General features: G+C 39.5%; 2 protein-coding genes across 5 annotated transcripts in view; one reads left to right on the top strand and one right to left on the bottom strand.

The window, feature by feature from the left end:
• The window catches only part of RPS6KB1 (ribosomal protein S6 kinase B1), a 34697-nt gene extending 15724 nt beyond the window's left edge, over positions 1–18973 (bottom strand). For all 3 annotated transcript variants that reach the window (XM_081218688.1, XM_081218689.1, XM_081218690.1), the window contains exons 1-5: positions 18752–18973; positions 11552–11601; positions 10214–10334; positions 8943–9011; positions 1144–1291 (exon numbers count right to left, since the gene is read on the bottom strand). In XM_081218688.1, coding sequence (XP_081074814.1) covers positions 1144–1291; positions 8943–9011; positions 10214–10334; positions 11552–11601; positions 18752–18892 — 529 coding nt within the window. In that variant the 5' untranslated portion in view covers positions 18893–18973. The remainder of the gene's footprint in view (positions 1–1143; positions 1292–8942; positions 9012–10213; positions 10335–11551; positions 11602–18751) is intronic.
• Positions 18974–19251: 278 nt separating this feature from the next.
• TUBD1 (tubulin delta 1) overlaps positions 19252–20479 on the top strand; it is a 34889-nt gene continuing 33661 nt past the window's right edge. The window contains exons 1-2 of one of the 2 annotated variants that reach the window (XM_081220405.1): positions 19252–19390; positions 20216–20431. In XM_081220405.1, coding sequence (XP_081076531.1) covers positions 20260–20431 — 172 coding nt within the window. In that variant the 5' untranslated portion in view covers positions 19252–19390; positions 20216–20259. The remainder of the gene's footprint in view (positions 19391–20215; positions 20432–20479) is intronic. The other variant, XM_081220406.1, reaches the window with a different exon arrangement.

Genomic DNA, 20479 nt, shown 5'->3' with positions numbered 1-20479 from the left:
ATCCTGAGGAAACACCATATAAGCCCAAATTGATGCATTCTACAAAGTAACTAAACTGTACTTTTCAAAAATGTCAAGGTCATGAAAGACAAAGAAAGACTGAGGAACTGTTCCAGATTAAAGGAAACTGAGAGAGATTATTGTATTAATGTTAATTTCCTATTTTGATAATTTTAGTACAGTTATGTAAGATACTGTCTTTAATTTCAGAAAAATATACATTGAAGTATTTAGGGGTAAAGGGAAATCATGTCTGTGACACTCTTAAAGAGTTCAGGAAAAAAATTATGAATATATATACACATATGTGTGTGTATATATACATCTATATACACACGTACATATACAGAGAGGGAGAGAAAGAGAATGATGAAACAAAACAATGTGGTAAAATGATAACACTTGGGGAATCTAGGTGAAGAGTACTTGGGAATTCTTTGTCCTGTTCTTACAACTTTTTTGCAGAAATCTGAAACTATGTTAAAATAAAGGTACAAGAAAAATACAACAGTCACAAAAAAGTGACTAAATTCTGCAACTTTCTGTTCCATGTTACAGGCTCTTGTGAAATCTGTTTTTCAGAAAACTCAAGTGTGTTTGCTGGAAATAGATACCTGTGATCTTGAAATGCTATGGGGTACCACAAATTCCTAGGAGGGGGTAAGCCCTGGAAAAGGTGGGTGATTTCCAATGTAAACTGCAAAATCTATCAATAAGACATTAAACAAAAAACTTTTCTGTTTAAAGATGCAATACCAAAAATACTCATTACCTTAAACAACACTCTAAGTTTTCCATGTCAGTTTAGAAAAAAATAAATCAGTGGTTTATTTGAATTATATTATCTTACCCAAGTGTAGTCAATTTGATAGCTATCAATTAGCTGTTTGCTATTTTAATTGATTACAATGGGATTAAGATAAAATATTACAGATGGGGAAAAAGACTTAACCTTTAAAGTTTCCTTCACATTTGTCTGCAAAAAGAAACATTTCGTCACATCTGAATTCCTTACGTCAAGGTATTTGTCAATTTTAAGAACTATTTGGTCACACTGAGAAAAAGCATTTTTCTATTGGAAAATAATGTTTTGACCAAGTTTCTGGAGCTAATGCAAATAATTACACCAAGCTGTGTACTGACCGCTGAGATACTCAAGGATGAGGTAGAGTTTTCCACCAGTCTGAAAGGCATAAATTAAATCCACAATGAAGGGATGCTTTACTTCCTCCAGAATATTCCGTTCTGCTTTTGTATGAGCTGTATCTTTAGCATTTCTTACTATCATTGCCTAAAGGAAAAGAGATGATCTATAAGAACAAAGTAGTAGACATTTTTATCCTATAGTAACTGGAAAATCTATTTTGTGCTTTTCTTGCCAACATTAAACTATTAATCATAGTTCCCACTGGAGACTGAGATGGGGTAATGGAAGACATTCACTTCTTATATACATCTGCACTGTTTGGATTTTTTGTAGTAAACATGTAAATGAAAACCTAAATAATCTGTTTTAATGTAAACAGATCAAATTTATTCATATATTCACTAACTGTTGAATGTCTACTATTTTATAGGCTCTTAACAAGAAAGCAGAACCAACAGAAGGAGTCTCTAGCCCACAGGAGCCCAAAGTCCCAGGGAAGAGAGATGAGTCAATGGAGCTAAGCACAAGGTGCCATGGGAACTACATCTGACCTGGCAAGAAGTCTTCCTGGAGGTGGAGATACCTAAGCTGTATCATAAAAAGTTATTAAGATGAAATGTAGAGGGTAAAAAAAAAAAAGGCATTCCCAGTGCAGAAGAGGCTTGACAGGACGGGACACGTCTCGAGGATCTAAAAGTAGTTCAGTATGGTTAGAAGTGGTTAGGACATGTATTAGGCTGGACATATAGGAAATGGAAGGCCTGGGCATCTAGGCAAAGGCATTTGAATCTTATTTTAGAGGCAGAGGAGAAATGCTGAGGTAAGGTAAATGAATAACCTTTGGCTTTAAGAAAGACAATTCTAGTAGCAGTGTGAAGTTTTAGGGAAGAAATGACACCAGTTAGAAGGCTAGTAAACTAAGCCAGAAGTAAAACCTGTAACTAAGAAAGTGAAGGTGGGGAAAAAAAGGGTAAAAGTGCATCATTAGCACTCGCTGACTAAAGAGATATGAGAAGAAATGATGATACCATGGTTTCTGTGTAAGTAATGGTGTCACTCAAAATAGGAAATGGAAACAAAGAAAAAAGTTTTGGGAAAATGATATATTGCTTTGGACGTGCTAAGTCTTAAATTCTAAGTTCTTGTACATCTCTAGTAACATGAAAAAGCATATATACGTGGCCATTAGTTGCAATATTATTTGTAAAAGTGAAACATTAGAAACAACCTAAATGTCCATGCATAGGATACTGCATGAAAACCCTGTGTAAAAAAGCTGTAAAAAGAATGAGGAACATCTCTGAAAGCAAGGTGCAAAAGAGCATATATGGCACAGCAGTAACACAGTATGCTACCTTTTGTGTAACAGTGGAAATAAGAATATATATGATAGGCACATGCTTATATCTGCAATAATGAGCACACCTAAATTAAGCCAAAAGCTAATGATACAGGGAATTCCCTGGCAGTCCAGTGGTCAGGACTCGGCGCTCTCACTGCCAAGGGCCCAGGTCCAATCCCTGGTTGGGGAACTAAGATCCCGCATGCCATGTGGCGTGTCCAAAAAAATAACATAACGTAACATAAAACATCCCAACAAGAAACCTATTTTAAAAAAAGCTAATGACAGTGGAAAGGCAGGAAAGGGAATGGGACCTCTGAGTAAAACCTGAAGGGTTTTATCATTCATTTCTTTTCTTACCTAAATCAAATATCATTATTATGATCATTAAATTCTGAACCATGTTAATGTTTTATACATTTCAAAAATAAAATTAAATCTGGATGGGGGAGGGAAATAAAATTGAATACAACAGAAATACATAAATTTAACTATTACTTTGATAATTTTACCACAAAAGGAAAAAAAAGATATTTAAATAACTTTACACTGAACATTCTTAGTGACATATATGTAAGCATTAAAAAAACTGCAAAAAAATCTTAAACCATACTTAGTAGGTTTGCAGCTACTCATAGTATTGGTATTATAATTCTCAAACTATTATGCATATACTGTACAACTAAGCAAATGAGTAAATGTACTGATGTTGTTACCAGGCTTTTCTCACTGTGGAAAACAGAGATGCAAATGTAGGCCAAGGAAAGAAGAACCCTACGGAAGTGGACTGAAATTAGGAATATCAATAGGAAGCCATGATTTAAAACAAAAACAAAACTTCCTAGCTCTGTGTACTGAAAGAGCCAGAAACAATGAGACTTCAGTAGCAAAAAGTATAGCTTGGCACCCAGGATCTTGGTTTCTCTACCAAAAAAAACAGGGTTCCATGGAGAATCAGATGGTTCTAGGCCAGGATCAGGGAAAGTGCAAGGTAAACCTGGAGCACGCTATTATACACAAAGTAAGGAACTACTCAAAAACTAACAGGGATATGTTAAAAGGACACTGAAGCCATCTTAATAGAGCTCTCTCTAGCAAAACCTGGGTAAATTTGCGGACCAAAATTTGAATAATGAGAGAAATGGATAACACACTGAAAAAATGTTCATACTATTTTAAAAAACTAAATTTAAAAAAGCAAGTATGAAAAGCTCTTCTTTACAGAAGAATGACAATATAGAAAAAAATGATAAAAATAGAAAAGTCTCCATTTTATCATCACCAGAGTATGATTTGATTTGGCTAAGAGACAATGGATAATAAAACCATTGGGTGTAGAAGATTATTAGGACAGAATATTCACACAGTCTCTAACTTTCACTCCATAGATACTTTTTAACTACAGAGGGAAAAAGGTATCAGTAGAATGGGAAGTTTGGTGGACGCCACCTTAACAAAGTGATCAAACCCAGTCTCACCAAATAATGAGACAGACCAACATTATGTGCTTCCTGAGCCCATGCACCGAGGACACAACGCTCCTGTAAAATATTCCTGCAGAAAAAAGCATTTAACCTCAATGTAACATTTAAGTGTTTTCATGAGGAAACAATGAACCATATCCAAATTAGGGATACTCTGCAAAACAGCTGGCCCAGAGTCTTCAAAAAATGTCAAGGTCATGAATGACAATAAAGTAAAGGAAACTAAAGTAAAAGACACTAAAGACACAGTACTCTACAGTAAAGGAAACTAAAGACACAGGACTACTCCATGCAATGTGTGATCGTTGATTAAATCCTGGCTGTTAAAAACAAACCAAAATAGCTATAAAGGAGATTATTGACACAACTGGGGAAGTCTGAGTATGGACGATGTACTAGAAAACAGTATAGTATATCAATGTTAAATTTCCCAAATGTGACAATTACATGGTAGTTGTGTACGTAATGCCCTTATTCTTAAGAGATACATACTAAAGAATTTAAGGGCGAAGTGCCATGTCTACAAATAACTTTCAAATTGTATACCAAAAAAATTAAAACTTTGAATATACACACATGTACATACTGAGAGAGGAGAAACGGAGGGAGGGGCACACAAAGAAAATATGGCAACTTAACAACTGGTTCTCATTGTACTATTCCTGTAACTCTTTGGAAAGTTCGAAAAATTTCAAAGATGCATTAGTTTTTAACTGTTCAGGAGGTTTACATTTTTTAAATAAATAATTTTGAGAAAGTCTGAGAAGAGGCCAAGAAGAGAAGATGAAGAAATAGTAAAGAAGAATCACAGAAGTCAAGGGAGCGGAGTTTCAACATGCTGTGGTCAATAGCTTCAATATAACAGAGAGGTAAATGAAGGATGAGCTAAGTAAAGACCACGGGATCCAGCAATTAGGAGATCACTGGAGATGCAGGGGACAAGCATTTCATCAAAATAGGAGAGTTGTGAGGTCAAAATATAGCGAGTGAAAAAAATAATAAAACATGACTTCTCAAGAAATTCAGCTATGAAAGGCAGAGACTGGAAGCTACAATAGACCTCGAGTGAAGAAAGGATTTGTTTTCTAAATATGGCAAAGACATGAATATATCTATATAAAGAAAGAAGTTAGGATAGAGGATGGAAGAAAGAGGCAGAAGTGACAGAGACCCTGAACAGGCAGAAAGTGATGGGATCCAAACATAAAGAGAGTGTTTAGGGCTTCCCTGGTGGTGCAGTGATTGAGAGTCCGCCTGCCGATGCAGGGGACACGGGTTCGTGCCCCGGTCCGGGAAGATCCCACATGCCGCGGAGCGGCTGGGCCCGTGAGCCATGGCCGCTGAGCTGAGCCTGCGCGTCCAGAGCCTGTGCTCCGCAACGGGAGAGGCCACAACAGTGAGAGGCCCACGTACCGCAAAAAAAAAAAAAAAAAAAGAGAGTGTTTAGCCTTGGAAAGAAGGAGGAACACATCTCCCACTAAGCCTGGAGAGAGGGAAGTAAAGACAGGTGAAAATATAGACAATATGGTACTGGGAACAAGGATTAGAACAGGAAGTTGAAGGGAATCATATGTGACAGCCTCAAATAGAAAGAGAGGCAGTCTGCTAAAGAAGAATAGTGGGACTGACAGTAAAGGCTCTAATAGTTGTACAGAATGGAAGGAGCTGTCTAGGGACATTTGGTGAGTTCTAAGCGTCCACATGAGTTCGGGACTATGAATTTGTCCCAGTAGCCATTTAAAAGTTTGCGTGATTTCTGCCAGTGATGTTCAGTAACTGAGATACAGGAGTAAAGGAGCATCAACAAATAAACTGATTAGATTAGAACTTTCCTGAACATAACGTCAATGGGATAGCAGGTGACTGAAGTGGCAGATCATGTTGATTAGGCTAGATTAGGAATAAACCGAAATTAGAACGGGGCTAAGAACTTGAAGAAAAAACAGAAAGATCAAAGCACTAAAAGGGCTTAGGGCCAAAGACCAGGCATTGTGGGAATAAATAAGTGAGAATGTTACTGCTCTTTATAGTCCAATGTTTCAGGGGTGGAGGATACAGCTATGGGGGCTGGTGAAGTGGAATGGAGGTGAATGCTGACAGAGTTGGGATCAACAAGGAATTAGAAAGCTAGGCAATTGATTACTCATTTAGTACAAGGACACGGAAGACACCAGGGCAGTAAGACTTGGGAGTGGGGGAAAAAAGACTGATAAAAGATAAGAAAGCAGCATAGGCTTAAACCTCAAAGTAGAAAAGGTTTTGACCAGAGTAGACGAGAAATTGCAAGGATAAGCTTATCAGTTCTTCCCTTGAATTACACAGTGAGCAGAGCGAGAGGCAGAGACTACGTTTGTCTCAAGTGATAAATCCTAATGTCTAGCAAAATGCCTGGCACACTGGAGAGTCTCAGTTGGTTCAATAAAAGAAGGAATGAAAAAGTATGACCAATCTGTGAGTTACAAGCCTTTGGCCAAAGGTTCTAAAATTTACAGTGTGAGCTGAACTAATGCCATGGGCAGTAGTATTTTGCTTCCAGAGTACATTTTTGTTGCAGCTGGTAGGGTAGAGAGACAGTGATTGGAAATAGTCTTTTCCTCAACTTTCCACCATGGACAAGTACCCAAATGGGGCCATTCCCATAGTGAGTAAACAATCCCAGAAGTGCTAAATCCAGACAGATTGTCCAGATGTAAGCAACTCATTTAAGACAAGGGGACATCTGGTTTATTCTGATTTCATCTTTAAGGCTAGAAAGAGGTATATTCTTACCCATACTCAGGTCAAGAGGGTTAGTACTCTGCTTTAAGGATAACAAAATCAAAAGAAGAAACTCAACAGGAGTACACAGTCATCTTACCTAGCGATTTGGAAATTAAATCCTTGGACCTAACCCTAGCAACCTTGTCACTTTCATTATTTTCTGCTGTAAGCTTGTTTTCAGGAACAGCAAGGAAAGAATGAGACAGCGCTCTTTGCTCAAGGCAAGAATCCAGGCAGGCTTGGGGAAAGCAAAAACCAACAGTGGGAAGGGATGGTAACTAAGCAAAAGGAGAGGCAAGCAAGTTAGGTTTTAGATGCCTGGGCACAAAAAGGAAGCCTGACAATTACAAGTAATTAGGTCTATGGATTTCCCAATATACCACACCCGCTCACCATCAGTATAAAAAAAAAATCCAACACCCTCTTCTTTCCATTAAAGATACCAGTGCCAGAAACATACTTCACTTAAGATATAATTATGGGGACTTCCCTGGTGGCGCAGTGGTTAGGAATCCACCTGCCAATGCAGGGAACACGGGCTCGAGCCCCGGTCCGGGAAGATCCCACATGCGGTGGAGCAACTAAGTCCGTGCGTCACAATGACTGAGACTGCGCTCTAGAGTCCGAGAGCCACAACTACTGAGCTCTTGAGCCACAACTACTGAAGCCCATGCACCTAGAGCCCGTGCTCCCCAGCAAGAGAAGCCACGGCAATGAGAAGCCCACGCACTGCAATGAAGAGCAGCTCCCGCTTGCCACAACTAGAGAAACCCACATGCAGCAACGAAGACCCAACACAGCCAAAAATTAATTAACTAATTAATTTTTTAAAAAGATATTATAACTAATTTTGCTCAGCCCTGATTATCAGGCATGTATAAGCAACATATCAAAAGGAATGGATTATTCTAAGAACCTTGACCAGTACTTCTGTCAACATTTCTAGAACAAGCATTATTATACCGTCTTTAATTTTATTATTATTATTATTTTTTAATTTATTTTACTTTTTTTGCGGTACGCGGGCCTCTCTCACTGTTGTGGCCTCTCCCGTTGCGGAGCACAGGCTCCGGACGCGCAGGCTCAGCAGCCATGGCTCACGGGCCTAGCCGCTCCGCGGCATGTGGGATCTTCCCGGACCGGGGCACGAATCCGTGTCCCCTGCATCGGCAGGTGGACTGTCAACCACTGCACTACCAGGGAAGCCCTAATTTTAGACTTAACATATTTTACAGATAAAACATCATTAATCTCAAATTATTCCAAATGGAAAAGCCATATAGAAACTGAAGTTGAGAATACCTAAATTGCTTCTTTAAGACAATCACCAATAAAGTTGTGGTCATAGTATTTGTTCCTCAGCTTTTAAATTAGGAAGTCGGGACTTCCCTGGTGGCGCAGTGGTTAAGAATCCTCCTGCCAATGCAGGGGACACGGGTTCGATCTCTGGGCCGGGAAGATCCCACATGCCGCAGAGCATCTAAGCCTGTGCACCACAACTACTGAGCCTGTGCTCTAGAGCCCACGAGCCACAACTACTGAGCCTGTGTGCCACAACTACTGACCCTGCATGCCACAACTACTGAAGCCCACGCACCCTAGAGCCCGTGCTCCACAACAACAGAAGCCACCATAACAAGAAGCCCGTGGACCGCAGCGAAGAATAGCCCTCGCTCGTCACAAGTAGAGAAAGCCTGCATGCAGCAACGAAGACCCAACACAGCCAAAAAAAAAAAAATTTAAATTAAATTAGGAAATCATTTGTACCGCTTAAGTAAAAATCAGGAAGAAGATAGGACCAAAATATTACAAACTCTATAATTTTTTTAAAAAGTCATTTTGATTGTCTTTTAATATAGTTTTCTACTAAGATTTGTTTTAAGACAGTGAGCTCTTTTCAGAAATCAATCCCAAACAAAAAGAACAAGAAACCAAACACACATAATCCATCTTCAATAAAACTAAGAGGGGCTTCCCTGGTGGCGCGGTGGTCGAGAGTCCGCCTGCCGATGCAGGGGACACGGGTTCGTGCCCCGGTCCGGGAAGATCCCACATGCCGCGGAGCGGCTGGGCCCGTGAGCCATGGCCGCTGAGCCTGCGCATCCGGAGCCTGCGCTCCGCAACGGGAGAGGCCACGACGGTGAGAGGCCCGCATACGGCAAAAAAAAAAAAAAAAAAAAAGAATATAGTTGGGGAGGGGAGAAATCACCTTTTTAAGCACCTTCATGGCAAATATTTTCCCAGTATTTGCTCCTGTTACTTTTCGTACTTGAAAAACCTAGATGAAAAATAAAAGTGTGTGTTATTAAAAGCTAAACTATGCTAGTCACAATCCCTTAATTCCTATTTATAAAAACAAATGATATAGCAGTCTGTATTCTTACAAAAACTAGTACCATGAACGACTGTGTACAAAAATGATGAGCTAAGAGATTATATTAAAGATTTAGTAGTGAAAAGCATTACACAACATGGGACTTTCCTGTCTGGTCTGCTGACATCTGGTGGCAAAACTGGGCAATGACCATCCTATAACAAGCACTCGGTGTTACTTAAAAAATCCAAGTTTTCATAGAAAAAGCTATAATCAGGTTTCCCAGACACACAGAAATTATAAAATATTTCACAAATTCTCAGGGATGCTTCACATGTAACTATTTAATAATAGTTGACAGCAATTACCTATTCCTTAAAACGACTAGCTATAATACATTTTCATGCAACAGCTAAAATGTCTGATTCACAGTGCATGTGTTACACATTCAAGATGATTAGAACATACTAGAATATGTCCTTAAGCCTAAGAATAAACAACAAATGTCATGTTTTGCAAAAATGAACATTACACGATAGCATAAATAGTTCTCAAGCTTAATCCTAACTCTAAAATGTTATCCAAATTCTGTCTTTTGATAGAGAATGGCAAGGTATAAATTTTCTTGGGCAGAACACACAGAGGTGAGGTCTTAAATTAGAAAGCCTCTGGCAAAACTATGAAACTAAGAGGTTCTCTTCATTTTTCTTCTCCCCTCTTATATTCTTCAGCTTCCCTAACTCTATTGCTCCAAATACTGCAAGTCCAAGAAAACTAATTTAGATTAAGGTCTCAGTAACAGATACCAATTTAATGTGCCATGCCTCTTGAAAGTAAGCAGTAGTTTGTTTGTTTTTTAAAGGATACCAATAGATGGTACCATTTAACCAAAGGAAGGAATGAATCCTCTAATAGCAGACTTTGCCTGGCACAGCTGCCTATTTATTTATTCCACAAATATTGACTGAGTGCCTACAATGTGCCAGGCTTTTATGTGAATGGTGGTAGGAAAAGGAGAACTTCTGTATAGCCCTCAAATAATACCAAGTAAGTGATCATATCCTTTGCTGATAGCTAACAAATATTGAAGAGTACTGCTGGAATCAGGGTATAAAAATTAATCCACACAAGACAGACAACAGCTCTCATTTCAAAATACTTCCTACCTTTCCATAGCCCCCTTTACCAAGTACTCGAAGTAGCTCAAAACATTCTGGTCTGATTTTTTCTGGCCCTCTGTTCACACTAGTTTCTGAGATTTCAAATTTCTCACAATGCTCCATGCCACTGGGAAGAAAAGCAAAACCAAAAGTAAATTTGCAAAAAGTTAAATTACCTTTAGCATACTGTTAGAAGGAGAATTATAATCCAATTAAGTAAAAGGAAAAAGGTGCATGATAACAAATATAGTATCTGTGCTCTAAGTAAACTAATGATTCAATGACACGGTAGGTCAAGATTAGGGTGGCTTGATAACTGTTTGCTTATCTGCTTATTTACAGAACATGCTATTGATTATTTATTTTCATAAGCATCAAGCATCCCCAAACTAAGATAAATTAGAACACGTTTATTAAGCTGACAAAGGGAAAAAAGTCTTCTAGTTATTCAAATTTGGTTCATTCAAAATGTCTATGAGATCAGCTGTTATCCAACTTCATTTGGCAAATTCAGCAGAAAATGAGAGCTTTCTAAAGGTACCCAATCAGTTCAAGTCTTTAGCTAAAAATTCTTGCTAATAAATTATATCCATGCATCTTTCCACATCTGCTTAATTTAAAGACTCCAAAAAGGGAGGCAGTTTATCTGTCACTTAAATGCTTTCTATATGAGTGATCTTCTCAGTCTGCCCACAGTCCAAGGCTTTCTACTTGAAGATGAGGTACAAAGCGGACTAAACACCATACTCACCTAATGAAGCTTGCCTTAAATGACATAAGATTGAACAGATCTCTGTTTGGATGATGTATTACAAGCAAAATAAGAAGCATTTGAGGGAATTCCCTGGTGGTCCAGTGACTAAGACTCCGCGCTCCCACTGCAGGGGGCCCGGGTTTGATCCCTGGTCAGGGAACATGCCGCAACTAAGAGTTCGCATGCCGCAACTAAAGATCCCACGTGCCGAAATGAAGATCCTGTGTGCCTCAACTAAGACCCGACGCAGCCAAGTAAATAAATATTTTTGTAAAAAAGCATTTGATTTGGGGAGAATTTCTAAAATTTTTATTTTTTCAGTAGGAAAAGGTGGTTCTCTATATTAAACTAATAAAAGTTCCTAACACACGCAGACTCATATTCAGTATACTCTAAATTTGAATAATCTTTTTCTCAAAATGCATGCATGATCTCAAAACCCCAGATATGTTATTATATTGGTGCCAAACTCAGTAAATCAAGTCTGTATATATGACTAAATATTTAAAAACAGGTTATTGAAATCACATGATGGCTATAAACTACATAAAAGAAAGACAGCACAGTGAAACCTTTTCATATAAACTTACAGTTCATATGGTCCAACTCCCCCATGGTCCATGCTTTCATTTAACTGACCCTGAAAAATATGTTAAAGTTTTAAAAATAAATAACCTCATAAACAAGAAATTAAAGAACTTACTGCTTCACCCCATTACTGAAGGAAAATGAACGAAATAAACCAGCTTACAAATTCTCTATACTTTAATAACAGGTAAATGTGGTGATGAACAAAATAAGGTGCACAAACAATACTATGGGATTTCACTTTTATGTGATAACTAAGCTACAGATGCTACTCATCAAAGATCTACAAACAAAACCAGGAGATTGGGCTTCCCTGCTGGCACAGTGGTTAAGAATTTGCCTGCCAATGCAGGGGACACGGGTTTGATCCCTGGTCCGGGAAGATCCCACATGCCACGGAGCAACTAAGTCCGTGCGCCACAACAACTGAGCCTGCACTCTAGAACCCTGGAGCCACAACTACTGAGCCCGTGTGCCACAACTACTGAAGCCTGTGCACCTAGAGCCTGTGCTCCGCAACAAGAGAAGCCACCACAATGAGAAGCCCGTGCATCGAAACGAAGAGTAGCCCCTGCTCGCCACAACTAGAGAAAGCCCGCACAGCAGCAACGAAGACCCAACACAGCCAAAGATTTTTAAATAAATTTATTAAAAATAAAAAAGGTGATTTTTTCCCTTCAATAATTACATTTATTCAAAATATGTATTTTGTATGTTATGAAACTAAAGGTACTACATTCTAAGTATGAGTTAATCAAATGATTTACAAAAAGTGCTATTGTGATATGCTTCTGATAATAAGACTAACATAATGCTATAAACCTTATGTAACTACAGCCTAACTAAGCCTAAAGTAACCACAACCAGTCCAAGATATTGTAGTGTATGATATGGCTGATCAAAGCAAAACAATTAAGCAACACTCTCAAATTGTGAGGAGTCATGCTGGCCAAACATTTATTCTGACCATAGTATAAATGAGTGCAAAACTTAATTAACCTTCTGTACACTAGCAATGAACAATTCAAAAATGCAATTAAGATAACTCCATTCACAGTTGCATCAATAAGAATAAAATACTTAGAAAAAATTTAACAAAAGAAGTGCAAGCCTTGTATATCTGATAACTTCAAACATTGCTGAAAGAAATTTTAAAAGACCTACATAAGTCAAAAGACATTCCATGTTCATGGATCAGACGACTTAACATTGTTAAGATGGCAATACTAAATAAATTGGTCTACTGATTCAACTCAATCCTATAAAAATCCCAGGTTCCTTTCTTGCAGAAACTGACAAGCTAATCCTAAGATTCACTCAGAAACACAAGGGGCCCAAAATAGTCTTGAAAAAGGAAAACAAAGTTGGGGGACTGACACATCCTGATTTCTAAATGTACTACAAAGCAACAGCAATTAACACAGTGTGGTACCGGCATAAGGACAGAAATATAGATCAATGAAATAGAATTGAGAGCCCAGAAATAAACCCTTCCATTTACGGTCAACTGATGGTTTTTTTTTTTTCAACTGATTTTTTTACAAAGATGCCAAGAAAATTCAATGGGAGACAGTCTTTCAGTAAATGGTGTTGGCACAATCAGATATCCACATGCAAAGATTTACTTTGGACCCCTATCTTCACACCATACATCAAAATGGACCACAGACCTAAATGTAAGAACTAAAACTGTAAAATTCTTAGAAGAGGGCTTCCCTGGTGGCACAGTGGTTGAGAGTCTGCCTGCCTATGCAGGGGACATGGGTTCGTGCCCCGGTCCGGGAAGATCCCACATGCCGCGGAGCAGCTGGGCCCATGAGCCATGCATGGCAGCTGAGCCTGCGCGTCCGGAGCCTGTGCTCCGCAACAGTGAGAGGCCCGCGTACCGCAAAAAAAAAAAAAAAAAAAAAAAACTTCTGCACTTCAAAAGATATTATGAAGTGAAAAGAAAATCCACATAATAAGAACATATAAAGAACTTCTACAACTCAATAATAAAAAAATAAATAACCAAAATTTAAAAAAATGGGTTAGGATCTGAATAGGCATTTCTGCAAAGACAACATATAAATGGCCAATAGTCACATGAAAGTATGCTCAACATCATTAGCCATTAGGGAAGGGCAAGCCAAAACTATACTGAGATACCACTTCATATCAGCTAGGATAGTTATAATTAAAAAGACAAAAAGTAACAAGTTTGGCAAGGATGTAGAGAAGCTGGGAACCCTCATACACTGCTGGCAGCAATGTAAAATGGTATAACCACTTTGGAAAACAGTTTGGCAGTTTCTTCAAAAATTAAACATGGACTTACCACATGATCCAGCAAATCTACTCCTCGGTATCTACCCAAGAGAAATGAAAATACACGTTCGACAAAGACTTAGGCACAAATGTTCATAGAAGCGTTATTCACAATAGCCAAAAAATGGAAACAACTCAAATGAACATCAACTGGTGAAATGATAAATGTGGTTAATCCTAACAAAGTAGGCTCTAAAAAATTAGAAGTTTAAAGTTTTTATTAAAAATTTTAGAATAATTCAAAAAATATTTAAGTGAACTCATCTTTCTTCAAAGATACCAGCACACAGTCAAGACACACAAAGAAAACTGACAGTATTCTTACACAATGGATGTTCAAATGACCCCTCAAAACACAAGTTTTTTAGTCAGAACTTGCTCACAGTGTAAACAAGTCACGATGAAGTCTAACACCAAGGATGTATGTTTTATGATTAGACCTAGGCAAATGGAAAGGGCAGTATCAAGGGGAAAAAATTCTTGCAGTTTCAACTTGATACAGTTTCTTCTGTGTGTGGGGAGGGGCAGACAGGGGTGGTTATGGTTAAAGGGGTTTTTTTTTTGGTTTCTGGTGCTTCATACAATCACCTATGATGGCTTCACTTTAAAGACAAAAGGCTAACTTCTATAAAACTGATATTATGTAATTGTTTTTTTTTTAATATTCGCTTTACTTAATTCTAAATTAAAGCCCACAGAGTAGTTAACACTGAACTGTAACTTTGAAGCCACCTAGAAAGATATGCCCTGTGGCTATGTTTCATTTCCGGAGGCAGCCAGGCCTGTCTTACCACCTGCATCTGGTCTTGTAACTACCTACCGTTACCTTCTGGAGCAGAAGCATTTTGAGGCACAATTCTTTCCTACTACTCAATGTTATCTTTAGAAGTCTTACAGCAAACATCAAGCTACCATATAGGACATAATGACAATTCTCCTTCGCAGGAAACTTTATTCAGATTCTTTTTTCCTGCCTTAAGCTTTATGGCCCATCCACTGTTTTTGGGGTGTGCCACTATGATTGACAAAGTAGAATCCTCCTCATCTAAGGTACTATACAAGACACACTGTTTCAAAGTAGCACAGCAGAATGACTATTCACAAAGTTTTAAATTAAAATTGTATATAACTTCAAGTTAATATGCCTTAAGTCCCAATGAAATAGAGTACATTTAATAAAAACTTAAAGAAATTGTTACAGAGTGGGTGAAAACTATCCTTAATCCAAGCATTCGTTAAATCACTTATCGACTTTCCTGGCTGTTCACAGATATTTCCTTATAAAATAAGATTCAGTAATTCAGATACATTGGGAAAAAGGAGTAAAGCTGGCCCCAAATCTTGGGCTACTTAAATATACTTAAAGGTAAGTACCTATTAAATTCAAGATAAGCATTGATAATGAGATATGCACAATCGTGAATATCTGAATACATATTATCTATTGAATATATAGCACTGTTTTTCAAAACACTAAAAAGTTTTAAACTTTTTCCTCTATAAAACTTTAATATCCCAATCTGAAATTCATGCTACTAGTAAGCCGCTGTGACTATTTCAAATTTTGAATTAGCAGAGCAAAAATTAAGGGCTTTTTGGGCTGCCTTCGTGGCGCAGTGGTTAAGAATCCGCCTGCCAATGCAGGGGACACGGGTTCGATCCCTGGTCCGGGAAGATCTTCCACATGCCGCAGAGCAACTAAGCCCATGAGCCACAACTACTGAGCCTGTGCTCTAGAGCCCGCGTGCCACAACTACTGAAGCCCGCGTGCCTAGAGCCTGTGCTCCGCAACAAGAGAAGCCACCGCAATGAGAAGCCCCTGCACCGCAACGGAGAATAGCCCCCGCTCACCGCAATTAGAGAGAGCCCGCGCCCACCAACGAAGACCCAACACAGCCAAAAATGGATAAACAAAATAAATAAATTTATTTTTTTAAAAAAGGATTTTTTAAAGTTGCATTCACAATTATCTATTACTCTTTTAACCTGTGTCTCCACAGAAAGCAGACGTTTCCAACATTTTCATAATCTAATGAAAATCTCTAGAGGAAAACTTTCCCTTAGTTTCAACTCTGTTCCCAAATTATATTATCACCAATGAAACAGAAAAACAAACAAAAAAACCCTTTCACCCATTGGTTTTAATACAGTATTTAAAATGTATTAAATCTCCTCATCTTTTACTCACTGAAGAATTAACTATGCTATGTAAACACATATATTTACTAATACAGAGTCACTCAGTGTCACATACCTAAAAAGGTATATCTCTCTAAATGGGACCAATGACAAAAAGGAAACAAACAAACAAACTACAGTTCTAAAAATGCAGCCCCTCTAGTATAACTGTATTTATTAAGTCTCTAGGCAAAGATGAGGGTAAATTTGAATGATTGGTTCCTTGGCAATGAGTTAACACTGACAAGCTATATTTCCATAAACTAGCTAACTACATAATGTGCCAGGATATTTTGAGAGTACTTTATATACTTTATCGCGTGCAAGCTTCATTTTATGGAGAAGAAAAAAGTGTCAGGGAGATTAAGCAATTTATTCTAGATCACACAGTCAGTGAGCATGGCTGGAGGGATCAGAATTCACTTTGACAAACCACAAACAGGTACATTACAAACAAAACTAGTAAATGCAATGAACAAGCTATGCAACGAAGCTTGCTGAATTGAGTCAAGAAAATACTACCACTAGTTATCTCTGTGGTCTTGGGCAATCATCTCTCTGGCCAATGCCTCAGTTTCCTTACTATAAAATGAAGGAGTGAGGCTACTCCGATATGCACCGATGTTTAAAAAGCTTGGATATAAATTCACAAGTAGCCAGAATATTAATTATATTATTATAAATTCACAGTGGTCAGATTTTCCAAGAATCTAAATTTCTCTCATTTTTCAGAATTTTAAATCTTACTTTAGAGAAACCTGGATGTCACTGAATCTCCTTGGGTGGCCAACCCAATTCCACCCCAATTCTTTTTGCTTGTCCAGCTTGCACCTCTTAGAATAACACACTCAAAAGAAACATTTTCAACTCCAAAAGCATTGCTAAGTAAGATATATTTTGCTGAAGGCTCTCCCTCAAAATCCTCTTTAATTACCTTTGCTCTTTCCCCAGAGCTCCTCTCCCCAGGGTGGTGGCCACGTTTCTTGCTCTTTCTTATTCCCAACAATTTCTCTGGCCTCTTCCACACCCGTTCAAAATTCTCAAAATCCTATTTGCTTGTACCCAGCAAAACAAATGTCCAGGAGAGGTCCCAGTTCATCACAGGAATCTTAATATAGTATTTTACTTCCAACTCCTAATAAAACCATGGTCTGGAAATTCTGTAAGTTCAACTGAGGAAGATTTTATAAAATACCCTTCCTATCACTGTCTCCCCTACTCTGCTTCAAAGCCACTGCTATATGGGGCCAATATAATCGATGAGTATGTTATTTGTAATGAAAGTAATCCTACGTTTGTTTCAAATTGTATTCAGTGTTATCACATGTTCCATTAAGAGGCTAACTGGAAAAAAAAAAAAAGAGGCTAACTGGAATTCCATATGCAAACATATTAAAAAGTACACCTCTCAACACCCACCTTCCAAACTGATTTTGATTTAGACTCCTTTGATTAGGAGTATTACTTTAGCCCACTTAGTTTCTTAAAGTGTTCAAAATTTTTTATATATAGCATCTCAATCTTTGGTCAACAAGCAGGCAACAACTTACTTGCCAGAGGAGGAAAACAGGGTGAGGAAAAGAAAGGGAAGCCCCTTCTGTAGTTAGAACAAACATCTGACATCAGTCATTAGCCCACGTATTCATCTAGGCAATGGAATTTAGAATCTAAATTACCGTGAGGTTATCACTGATGGTCATTTACCCAGAATCAGTGATTCAGCATGACAACACCATTTCTGAACGTCAGGTACAATCTGTGATTTTTCAATAAATTTATCTTGAGAAAATAATCTTGAATAAAGAATAACAAACTACTAAGGCAGCAAAGGTAAAACCAAGCTATGCATTAGGAAGAACAATTCTAAATTTAACACCCTAAATTACAGCAAGAAAAGCCCTCACACCACCATTCACAAGTCTCAGTGCAACCAATTTATTTTTGGCAAGCCAAATCACAGCTGTCAACGCTGGTTTTTTTCCACCCCAAAATTACATCAAGTATTTTGAAAAAATGTAGACATCGTCAACTGGGGTAAAAGTAAGTTACAAATGCCGTGTGCCGTTATAAATGCTTTTTTAAAAAAAAGTCACACGGAAGGGGTTTAAAAAAAAAAAAAGCAAACAAACAAACCCTGGAAGATGCAGCAGAGCCCCCTTGCTCCCGAAATAAAACTCCTGGTGGCTATAACAGCAGCGGCAGCGCTACTCCCGACAGAAGTTTTCAGCTGTCACTTCTAACAGCTGAGCGCTTCCTAGGAGAGAAGCGACAGGCCGAGAGAAGTGGCTGTGGGAGGTCTGAAGATGGAATACTTAGGGGAACCCTGCCACACTTCACCTGTACTTACGGGCCACCCAGCAAGTGCAGTCCCCTCCCCCCAACACTCGCACCCCGCACACTCAAGTCCAGTAGCTCCAGGAATCGACCACGCGCCCTTACTCGTTCCCTCCACAAACAGACTGCTCCCGGCTGCACCGGTCTGGGGCTGTAAGGGCACAAGCCGCACCTGCAAGCGCCGCAGCAACATCGCACCTACGGCCAGGTCCGCACCGCCCGCCCACCCGCCCCCCAGCTTCTGGCCGTGCAGCGCCTCGGCTCCTCCTGCAGACTGCTCGCGCCCCCCTGGGTCTCCGCGCTCTAGGACGCGCCGCGCTTCTAGGGCGCGGGCCGCCGCCCCGGCCCTGTCACCTCGGGCCCCCCGGGACCCCGGGCCTCACCCCCTCCTCCAGCTCATCCTCAGAGCCCGCGTCCTCTGGCTGGTCCAGGTCTATGTCAAACACTCCTGCCATGTCCTCAGCTTCCCTGTCTCGGAAGTCCGGCGCTGGGTAAAAGCCGTCCCGCCTCCGTCGTCGCCTCATGGGCCCGGACCCGCCGCAGCCACCACCGCAGCTGCCGCCATCACCGGCTGCTTGGGCTCAGTGCGTCTGCGCCTAGGCCCTAGACTGGCTCCTCAAGTTCAGCGCTGGAGCATGCGTACAGGACTCTGTGAAGCCGAACCGTGGGCAATGAACATGCGTAGAACTATCGCTGGGAAGCCAGGTACTGGCAGAAACATGCGCAGAAGCGCAGCCGAAGCCTCGCTCGGAAGCCAGAGCATGCGCATTGTCAGCTAAAGCGTCTGATGGACAGTGAGCATGCGTACCATATCTGAAGTTGATAAATTGAAACTGAACATGCGTAATTAACCTTTCGGAATAGGAAAAAATAAAAAAACCCACAACAAATCTCGTCGTCTTTGGAACATGCGCATTCGTTCTCTGTAATTTTTTTGGTATTGAAAGTGAGCATGCGCATGATGAGAGGGTTGCCACTCTGAAGTTTGAACCGAACGGAAACGGCTGATCCTGGGGCTGTCGGTGAGTGGGGTTAATGGGGAACTCCTGAGGCGGTGTAGAAAGGGAGAACTTGGCTTTGCTATTTACTAGTGCAGTGGTCTTGCGAAAGTCGCATAACCTTTCAGAGCCTCAGTTTCCTTCTCTGTAAATTGAAAATAACGATACCTGTTTTTGCAAGGTTGTTTGATAATTGTTAAGTAAAGAGTCTGGCTTACAAGCCACGGCTCTTTCCAGTGCTGCACAGACCCGGTGTGAGGTCGTTACCAAAAATTGTCTCTTTTCAGTGTTAAAAGTAGTGGATACTTCCTCTGCTATTTCATCTGATCTTTTTTCCCCCAAGCTTCGTCGTCCTTGCTGTCCTATCTGAGCTAAATACAAAGACTTTCTTGTGTTACTGTAGTTACCAGAACAGAAAGGCGATTGGTGGAGAAAGTCATTATTTTGAAGAGAGAAAATTAATGTTAATTAAATGTGCTACTGTTGAGCTCACTTCTGCATTCCCTCTGTCCCTGTGGTGTGAAGTGTACACTACGAATTCCTTTAACCAGAATCTGTTTTGTTTTGTTTGTTTTAAATGCATGCTTAGGAAGATAGCGATTACAAATGAGATTTTGGAAACTACTGAGCTGTGTATGAATGGTTTTGGGTACAGTAATCCTGATTCCCGAAACCAACTTCCTTGAATGATTGGCTCCTTAGACAACATAGCTATTGTGTCTATAACACCATAGACATATATAGTACTTACAAATTATATTTTTAGTGATGTATATTCACATATATGGCATTTTATTTGTTCTTTATTGGTAATGTAGTGGCTCTCAAAGACTATTTTTTCTATTACAGGTTGCTCACTGTTTTGAGGGAGTAAGCCTGGTTTGTGTCTCAGCATGTCAATAGTAACAGTGCAGCTTGGTCAATGTGGCAATCAGATTGGTTTTGAAGTGTTTGATGCTTTATTTAGTGACTCACACTGTTCCCAGGGACTCTGCTCTAAAAGGGAGAATGCGGCATATCAAGCATCTTGCAAAGAAAGATTCTTCAGTGAGGAGGAAAATGGAGGTATGTGTGGTCCACAGACCTCTCCTTTACTCTGACGTAACCAGCCTC

The sequence above is a fragment of the Mesoplodon bidens genome, assembly GCF_964165515.1.
Source record: "Mesoplodon bidens genome assembly, chromosome: 19".
Classification (NCBI taxonomy): Eukaryota; Metazoa; Chordata; class Mammalia; order Artiodactyla; family Ziphiidae; genus Mesoplodon; species Mesoplodon bidens.
This window is presented reverse-complemented; position numbering and strand designations above follow the sequence as displayed.